The sequence below is a fragment of the Liolophura sinensis genome, chromosome 8 (genome assembly GCF_032854445.1).
Source record: "Liolophura sinensis isolate JHLJ2023 chromosome 8, CUHK_Ljap_v2, whole genome shotgun sequence".
NCBI classification, from domain to species: domain Eukaryota; kingdom Metazoa; phylum Mollusca; class Polyplacophora; order Chitonida; family Chitonidae; genus Liolophura; species Liolophura sinensis.
The window spans coordinates 21,007,840-21,018,173 of NC_088302.1; the positions used below are offsets into that span (position 1 = coordinate 21,007,840).

General features: G+C 40.7%; 1 protein-coding gene across 1 annotated transcript; it reads left to right on the forward strand.

Moving 5' to 3' along the window:
- The first annotated feature begins 3,700 nt into the window (after positions 1-3,700).
- On the forward strand, positions 3,701-6,555 carry LOC135472153 (tubulin beta chain-like). The gene is made up of 4 exons (XM_064751515.1): positions 3,701-3,757; positions 4,101-4,209; positions 4,790-5,145; positions 5,737-6,555. Exons 1-4 carry the CDS (start codon positions 3,701-3,703, stop codon positions 6,553-6,555), a joined length of 1,341 nt encoding a protein of 446 aa, XP_064607585.1.
- The last annotated feature ends 3,779 nt before the right edge of the window (positions 6,556-10,334 follow it).

The following is a 10,334-nucleotide window of genomic DNA, read 5'->3' on the forward strand; positions in this document are numbered from 1 at the left end:
GGGAGATATTCGGTATATTTGCCTGTAACTGGACGTTTCGGCGGCAAATGGCTTTCAAGATCGATATGATTAAATTATCAAGAGAACTTGTATGGTTTGATTTCTTCCCCATCTTAGCTTGAATGTGGTGAGTTGTGTTGTACTTACATTAAAACAGAAAACGAGAATCGAGAAAAAAACCCATCGCACTTTTAACTATATGATAAACCTACTGACGTAAAGCTGCAGCCAGACAAACTATATGGCTGGCAAAACGCCTGTACTCACGTGCAACATGGTTTCCCTGAAACTGTAAGCACAAAACCGAAAAATCGGTGTAAGGAGCAAATATATATGTTTTTTCGCACCCATGTACAAATATCTTTATATTTTACTGACTATATAAATGCCGACATAGTTTGTTCTACATCGAAATTTAGTCAACAGAAAATATAACGCTGCTATTCGGGAAGTGCGATCAAATATCGACCGGTAATGGCAAAGTCTTTCAACATCTGGCTTAGTTCCCGCGTGATGTGTGACGATTTCAATCCACGTCATAAGCTGTTACTGCAAAAACTAGTGTGTCAAGCTTATTCCATCAAACGCCGTCACTCCAAGTTTCCTAAGTTTTACAATGAGTATAATTCTCTTATAAGTAAATATGGACAGAGCGTCCAGAATCTCTGGCGTTCTGCTTCATAACTGTGTCTAATTCCGCTGAACCCGGACTAGGCGATGTATATTCATCGATTTGAATTAGCTCGCTGCGTTGGATATATGAACAGTTGTAATCAAAGCGCAAGTGAAATACATATTTTGTCACCAACAACCGATGTTCTAGTATGAGGTACACGATTTGAATACTGAGTTGCCTAGAACATACCTCGGTCTTTCCAACATCGTTGCAAACTGATGACTGCCTCTCTTTGCGTGATTGCTTTTTTTTCGTACTTTATATACTTTCTTAGTTCTTTGGTGGTTTGTGTTTTACGTCGTGTTGGGAATAGGCCTTGCGATTATAGACCTTGAACGTCCGGATTGGTTGACGCCTGCGGAGGCCGGTATACAAATGTCTGTTTCAACGCACAGATACAAGGTCTTGCTATGATCTCAACTTCGAACAGAGAAATCAATGACATTCTTCTTCATGCACCCAATGTTTTCGGAGTTTGATGTCAGTAAGCGTACTTAGTTGCCCGGGCAATCATTGGAGTTATTTGTGGACAATATACATGTACCCTATACATGTATATATGTAATCATGATAAACTGATATTCTAGCACGGTACCTTGCGGCTTTCCAACATCATTGAAAACTTTTGACTGTTTAATTGCTGTAATCTACTTACCTCACACACCAACACATTTAAACAATTGATTTATCTATATCGTGGCTAATTCTCTCCGGTCGTACTTGTTAAGGTCTGTCAGAAACCTGCGGATAGTCATTTCCCTCTGGGCTCTGCCCGGTTTTCTCCCACCATAATGCTGGCCGCCGTCATATGAGTGAAATATTCTTAAGTACGGCGTAAAACTCTAATCAGACAAAATAAATAAATAAATAAATGTCTTCGTGTTGCTGGCTTCCTCCCCGGTCGTTCGTGGTAAGGTTTGCCAGCAACTTGCAGATAGTCGCGCTCCCCCCATGAACTCTGTCCAGTTTGCTCATATCATAATGCTGACCGCCGTCGTATGAGTGCGATATTTTTGAGTAGGCGTAAAACTCCAATCTGATAGAATAAATAAATAAATACAATCTTGTCTTTGCTGGCTTTCTCTACGGCTATACGTGTAAAGGTCTCGTGGTTTTCCCTCAGACTCTTTTTTCACCCATCGTTATTCTTGAGTTTGGTGTAAAACACAGATCAAATAAATATATAAGTAATTTGGTTAAAGTTACTTTCAGTTTGCGCGTTTTAATTATTTCATTTTTTTTTCTATTACTGTTTAACGCCATACTTATGTGGTCAGTGGTGGAAAATGACGTGTCATGGGTAAAACCTCTAACGTATGCCAAGTTGTTCACGCAAGTTTCTAATGTATGAAGTAAAGGTTAGCATGTCATATACGTGAAAGACAAGTGGCCTTCAGAGGACATAAGACAATTTGCAATTCGAGACCTTATTGTCACAACGGACCGTAGAACAAGAGACGAAATCTCGAAATTCAGTACACATGGCTAGGAATGATGGGGCAGCTCGTGTGTGTGCAAGCATTTGTTAGTTGAGCAACACAGCATAAGCAATGTCACGCAATCCCTTTCATTTTAGCCTACCTGTCTGTGTCCTATCCAGCATTTATATAGTTTATTATTGCATCGAGCCAAGGCTCATGAGCATAAAAACATGTAAAATATCACGGAGAGGAAAACATGTACAGACAACTGTCTATAAACATGTGATGTAGCATAGTTAGCAGTAACTTATTTATTTGACTGGTGTTTTACGCCGTACTCAAGAATATTTCGCATATACGACGGCGGCCAGCATTATGGTGGAAGGAAACCGGGCGGAGCCAAGGGGAAACCCACGATCATCCGCAGGTTCCTGCCAAGCCTTCCAACTTACGGCTGGAAAGCCAGCATGAGCTGGACTGAACTCACAGCGACCGCATTGGTGAGAGGCTCCTGTGTCATTAGCGCGCTAACCAACTGAGCCACAGTCCCCGTAAAGCATTACATTTGTATAGATATTAGTTAAGGCTAAAAATAGCCTTTCTCTATTGATCCGCTAACGAGTCTTGGACATTTGTAAAGGATTCCCCGAGCGAAAATGCAATTCCAAGAAAACTAAATTTGTCCACTATTTCTAACATCCCATTATCATAACAGAAGCTCAAATTTTTAGGTAATCTTCTTCCTTTTCTAAATACCATTATATTGGGCTTTTTGACATTTGCACTCAGAATCCATGTAATGCAATAACCTTTTAGTACATCTGGAGATATCCTTTAATCAACACAAAGAAACAACATTTTATTCGAAGTAGATTCGAGTTTTGTCTCACCGTGTTTGATACTTTGCATCTTGTTTGAAAATCTCAAAATGAAAACACTTATGTACGCTTTTCACGACAAGTATTTACAATGTACGCTGTTTCAATCAACCCAGACCCTCCAAAATACACCTGACGACTACATGATAGGGGAATTCTAACCGAGATGTATGTACATCAGAACCACTTCGCTGAGCAGACCTTGACCCTTACAGCTCGTGTGTTGTTGTTGATAACGTAACCCTGTCCTCCAGTGTACTCATACTGCATTTTATAAAAGTGATTCCGAGTATTTACGTCATATCGTTATTGTGGCTCATGACAATGCGCTACCAACAAACGGCATGACATGTTTAAGCTTACGTGCTTATGCAATATTAATAACATGTCAACACTCTAGCAGCTCCAAGCTGTGACTTAGCGGATTATAGTTTGATATAATTACTTGTTATACATTACTCTTCCGTCTTAACCCCACCCTCTCCTCACCTACAGCCCCGCCTAACACCACCCCATCGAGCTATACAGAAGATTAGCTACACCGGGTTGGCAATGGCAAGTAAGGACTTTTCCCTAACAGGGCGTTGCTACGCCCACAGGTTTCTGTGTATTTCTCATAGGGGTGCATACGTATAAATACAGCAAACCCATGTCAAAACATTACTTCGGGCCAGTCTCTCCAAAGCAATCAACCGCACCGTTTGAGTTCATTCCTGCCAATCACCATGAGAGAAATTGTCCACTTACAGGCCGGCCAGTGCGGAAACCAGATCGGTGCTAAGGTGAGAATTGCTAACCAGAAATTTAAAAACATCTTGCTTTCATGCCCAATTCTTACAAGATGAAGAGTTTGTGTGTAATTCTGTCCCGTACATCGAACGTGGTTTAATGCCAGAACTACGGTATATGTATGTCGTTTGTCATCCTTACTTTTGATATAAGTATATGATATATACTGTCTTTTAACGGGAGTGATGTTGATGGATTGAGAAAACTGACCGTCGACACCTGAAGAAGCTCGAGTAAGATTGTGTCTTTCACACAACAGATGAGACGTTGCCTTTATAATGCCAAGTCTGCTGGAGGTGTAAGAATATTTATTTTATTTTATGATTTCCTTTTCAGTTCTGGGAGGTTATCTCTGACGAGCACGGCATTGACCCGACAGGAACCTACCATGGCGACTCCGATCTCCAGCTAGAGAGAATCAACGTCTATTACAATGAGGCCACAGGTTTGTGTATTCTCCTCCATTTGTTACGCCCTTCACAAAAATCACTACACTGCTAGCTTTTCTCGTGTTGAGTAATGCAACCAATATGTAACTTTCCATGGAAAAACAGATCCCAAAACGCTATAGATTAAAAATTATTCAAAACTTATATTTTCTGTTAACTGAGATCAATGAATCAGTGATTCGGAAAGTAAAACTAGCTTATTAGTGAAGTAGGTGGGACATGTTGTGTAAATCAATAAATGGGGGCGATAACAAATCAGACAATAGTGTCCCACGATTTTTACTGAAATTTATTCAACTGGTTTAATAATTTCTCATGCCTGAAGTATTACGTGTAGAATTTAAATGCCACAACACGCGTTAGAATAAGTTATTGTCCATTCTGGTAGACTTCAAACAAAGGTTAGTGTCATGAAGCATTTTAAAAAATCTTGTTTTACAACAAGAAATAACTATCTTTAACTCCTTCGCTAAATACAATTCATTTAACGCGTTGTAGAAAATAAATAAGATTCGTTTACATAAAATACAACCTAAACCTAAATGCATTTAAACAATGCTTTATTATTTCTCACAGGAGGTAAATATGTGCCTCGTGCCGTCCTGGTCGATCTGGAGCCCGGTACCATGGATTCTGTTCGATCCGGTCCATTCGGTCAGATCTTCAGACCCGATAACTTTGTTTTCGGTCAGAGCGGTGCAGGTAACAACTGGGCCAAGGGCCACTACACGGAAGGGGCCGAGCTGGTCGACTCCGTTCTCGATGTGGTCCGAAAAGAGGCTGAGAGCTGTGACTGTCTGCAGGGCTTCCAACTGACCCACTCTCTGGGTGGGGGTACCGGATCTGGAATGGGTACCCTTCTTATCAGCAAGATCCGAGAGGAATACCCCGATAGGGTGATGAACACCTTCTCCGTCGTTCCTTCGCCAAAGGTTTGTATAATGTCACAAAATAATATTTTGCCACTGCTTGCAGCTAAATCAATATTAAGATGTTCATGCCACGGACATTGGATAATGACATAATGTCGCATCGTTAAGTAGATTGGATGAAAACAACATAGCATTAGATCAACGGTAATACATTTCCAGCAAGTACAACCTTAGTTTGATCATTATCCCACAGTAAGCACTGATATGGATTGCAGGTATCACATGCAAAAGTAAAGTAAAACAAAAACAGGTATTAAAGTATGCATCTTCCGAACGATCACTGAAAACACCAAGTATATATAGGCCTACAGCGAATTTACATAATTTTGACAGGTTTTTGTGTTAAAACACATTCACCACAAGACATTTTTCATTCGTATTTATGAACAGGAATGGCTATCCATGGTTCATATAAAGTGCACTGTAAAAAGAGAAAAGATAGATATATCAAAGTAGATCAACACATCTGCACAATTAAACATTACGCTCTGCAAGTTTGTTTTTGCATTTTGTATAACATGTATATCGCTTTCCTGGTTGTTTAATTGGTTACGATGCTCTTCCTCTTAATGCGTCCTAATTCTTTCGTAGGTATCAGACACAGTTGTAGAACCCTACAACGCCACCTTGTCTGTCCATCAGCTGGTGGAGAACACAGACGAATCCTTCTGTATCGATAACGAGGCTCTCTACGACATCTGCTTCCGAACACTGAAGCTGACCACCCCAACATACGGGGACTTGAACCATCTGGTCTCCGCCACAATGTCCGGTGTGACCACCTGTCTGCGATTCCCCGGTCAACTCAACGCTGACCTTCGTAAACTGGCTGTCAACATGGTACCCTTCCCGCGTCTCCACTTCTTCATGCCAGGATTTGCCCCTCTCACTTCCCGGGGTAGTCAACAGTACAGAGCACTGACCGTGCCAGAACTCACCCAGCAGATGTTTGATGCCAAAAACATGATGGCCGCCTGCGATCCCCGTCACGGTCGTTACCTGACCGTGGCCGCCATGTTCCGTGGTCGTATGTCCATGAAGGAAGTCGACGAACAGATGTTGAATGTACAGAACAAGAACAGCAGCTACTTTGTCGAATGGATCCCCAACAACGTCAAGACTGCTGTCTGTGACATTCCTCCCAGAGGTCTCAAGATGTCCGCCACATTTATCGGTAACAGCACGGCCATCCAAGAGTTGTTCAAGCGAATCTCCGAACAGTTCACGGCCATGTTCCGTCGAAAGGCTTTCCTCCATTGGTACACAGGCGAGGGTATGGACGAGATGGAGTTTACTGAGGCCGAGTCCAACATGAACGACTTGGTGTCCGAGTACCAGCAGTACCAAGACGCCACGGCTGAGGAGGAGGGAGAGTTTGACGAGGAAGGTGAAGCCGAAGAGGACGCTTAAACAAAACTGACCAATCGGAAATGACGTGGAAATGACCTACAGGAAACGACTAATGAACATGATTTGAACAAAACGTTTTAACATTGAAACTGTTTGTATTATGTTAGAACATTTCGTTTAACATAATTGGCAGTTGAATCATTTGTCATTATTTATCATTTTTATACAGTTGGTTCAGTTGTGAACAAATGTTTTTTGAAGTAATAGCTCACTTACCTCCAGGAATGGCATTTTAACTACATTTCTGAGAAAAAAATGTTATTTTTTGTACCGGTAATAATCTGACTTAGTCAAAATTTGAAACCTCTGTACGATGCTCAGCTTTTGGTGCTGGAAGAGGAAATTTGAACACATTTGTCTTAAGATAACTCTGATGTGGGGTATAAAATTTTTATTTCTAAAACCCAAAAATAAGCTTTCAGATCATATTTCAAATTTTGACTTAAGTCAGGAATGGCTTTATTAAACCGGCCCCTGTTACTTTTGTTAGATCATTTTCGCCTGACGAAAGCACCTGGAACATTCAATTTCACTTTCAACTTTCGCCATTTTCTAAATTATACATTAAAGATATTTCATAGTATATAAACCTTGTAGCTTTATTTGCTTGCTAGGAGCATCAATAAAAAATAATTTATTTGATTATATCAGGTTTTAGTTGTTCTTTACAACGCCATGTTTGTGCCAAGTGTGATCATCCAAGACATATTTGAGACAACGGAAAGACAACTGAAAACGCGCTGTGTTTGCTGGATACCCGCACGTAACTGTCATGGCGGCGTAAGCATTACGCTCAACACCCGCAGTGGTGGCTGCCATGGTGGTCACGTGCTCGCAAATCTAGTGCTTCATGAGTCCAGCCTTCAATTTGCTTGTTGAAGGTCTAAATATGGAGGGTGTACATAAGATCTCTCAGCCTTTCAACTTTTTGACGTAACTGGAAGATGTTCCGTATATTTGCAAGTACATGGACAGCATACTACCTTTCTGCGTGGAGGCGAGAAATTGTTTTCAAAATCGATATGATTAAGTTATCAAGAAGGCTTCTACGGCTTGATTTCTTCTCTAGTTCAGCTTAAGTGTGGTCAGTTTTGTTGTAGTTATAAGAACAGAAAGCGAGAGTCGAAAGGAAACCACCATACCGTTCAGCTGTATGAAAACCTCCTTACGTAAATCTGCAGGCATTCTACATGACAGGCAAGCAGTCACGTGCAACGTGGCTTCCTTAAAACTGTCAACACAACAACCGGTGTAAGAAACAATATATGTTAGGCCGCACCCATGTACGAATGTCTCTCCTTGCTCCACATTATGCTAATTATATAAACGTCGACATATTTTGTTATACTTCGAAATTTAGTCAAGAGAAAACAATTAAATAATTTAATTAAATAAATAAATAGGTTTTATGATTAAGCTAACTTGTAATCTGTGCGTTTTAATTACAGTGTGTATTTCATTTTTTTGTATAATTGTTTAACGCCACACTCAAGTTGTCAGTTTCACAAGTAGAGGAAAATGACGTGCCATGGGTAAAACCTTCGATAAATGACAAGTTTCTGACGAGTAACAAAAAGATTAGCATGTCATATTCGTGAAACGTAAAACTGTGAAACTTAAGCCCTTATTGTAACCAAGGTCCATGGAACAAGTGAAGTAGAATCTCGAAATTGTCTGCACATGGCCGGTAATGAATCCGCAGTTTGTGTGTGGGCCATCATTTGTTTGTTGACACCATAGCACAAGCCATATTACGCTATCCCTTGCGCTATCCACCATATACCCTTTCATGAAAACAGAGAAACAATATTTTATTCGAAGTAGACTGAGTTTTGTCTCACCGTGATAGATACTTTGCACCTTGTTTGAAAATCCCCAAATATAAGCACTTATTTATGCTTTTCATGATGAGCATTTATGATGTACGTTGTTTCAACCAATCAGAGACTCACAAATATGCCACATGACTGAATGATACGCGATTTCTAACCCAGGGGCATGTACATCAGAACCCCCTCGCTGAGCTGACCTTTAGGCTTACGCTTTTTGCGTGTTAACTTAATCCTGTTTTCCAGTGTACTCATATGTTCGGTTTGAAATAATCATATTTTTTCACTGATATAAGTTGATGATTTTCCTGTACCATCCCATAATATCTTCTCCTCTTCTACGATTGCACCACAACACATATTAATTTTAAATAGACTATACCAGATCCGTGATCAATACTTGTTCTGTGTATTGTCATGAACAACCAGAGTAAGATGTAAACCACATTTCTCGTCGCATTCTTGGCCTTTTGACCCGTAATGTCGCAGGTTCGAATCCAGCTCTTGATTGTGCAAGGCCTCAATTAAGAAGATTGGTCAGCTTCCCAACCGGCTCCGATAGCACAGTTGGTAGAGCGTTCGATTCGGGAGCGGTAGATCCTGGGTCAATCCTGGATCGAGTCACACCTAAGACTTTAAAAGAGGAAGTTGTAACTTCCTCGTTTGGCCTTCAGCATAGAGGGGATAGTGCAGCGACTGGTTGACCCGTATCAGTATAATGGCTCTGGCGGGGCAGCTTACTAGCCTTCTGTAAGGCGTCTCAGTGAAGCAGCACTAGATAAAAGAGCGGTGGAAATCTGTCCTGCAATAAGGAGGCACATTACATGCACTTTAAGGATTCCTTCGTCGTCTTATGACTGAAAAATTGTTTAGTACGACGTTAAACCCCAAGCACTCATTCGTCAGCTTTCTTGTGAGCAAAGAAACGTTTTCTTCGGACCTTCCAGTTTCTTCCTTTAAACCTGGTTACCGCAGTTTTGGTCAAATATGTTTGCGCCCCATGTCAAATGAGTAAAACCAATGGAAATAAATAAATAAATAAAATAAACAAAATGAATAAATAAAAATTTGACTCAAGCTACCATTTGTGTAGCTGTCAACATTAACTTGGCACGACTACCAAAGTAATAAAGAAAACAAAGTCGCTTGCATACATTTTTTATATACGTATATACAGTGAAGCACATTGGTGGGTGAGTGAGTAAGTGAGTGCTTGGGGTTTACCGTCGTACTTAAGTAATTTTTTTCCGTCATTTGACGACGAAGGAGTTCTTAGAGTGTATGTAATGTGCCTCCTTGTGGCAGGACGGATTTCCACCGCTCTTTTATGTAGTGCTGCTTCACTGAGACGACTTACCGAAGGTAAGTAAGTCATCCCGCCAAAGCCATTATACTGATACGGGTCAACCAGTTGTTCCACTAACCCCTTAACGGACATTGGTGTCATTTACATTTCTTCACATTATTCTTTTCAAACCCATGAATATCCAAAGGTCTGTCAATTTTATGGAATGCACCACGTCATATCTTGTGCGCAAAAGTTTTTGGTACTTTACATTTTTCTTAAATCGCACGAAGACCTGTCAGCTAGTTATTACAACTGTGTAAGGTTTGGACTATAATAGATACCCATATCCCCTGTTCAGTGAGTCCCGTCGCGCTGATCCAATATGTACACGTGCAAACACGCTCCCTAATCCCATAAGTACATAGGCATATGCTTCCGCCAGAATACTGGGTTGTGTACGGATTAACGACGTACACGTGCTGTTACATGGTCATATGTTTATTTTCACGGACTACATTTTTCAGCGTAAGCTTATTGTATGTAACCATGAGTAATTCAGCTGTCTTCGACTATATATACATCGCGGAATCCACCAACAGTCATCAGTACAGTTTACTCCACTCTCACCCTCGACTAGAAGGTTCACCCATCCAGCTTACAAC

Coding starts and splice junctions, on each gene's coding strand:
- LOC135472153 (XM_064751515.1), top strand. CDS start 3,701: ATGAGAGAAATTGTCCACTTACAGGCCGGCCAGTGCGGAAACCAGATC. Junction 3,758..4,100: donor GAAACCAGATCGGTGCTAAG/GTGAGAATTGCT, acceptor TTTCCTTTTCAG/TTCTGGGAGGTTATCTCTGA. Junction 5,146..5,736: donor CCGTCGTTCCTTCGCCAAAG/GTTTGTATAATG, acceptor ATTCTTTCGTAG/GTATCAGACACAGTTGTAGA.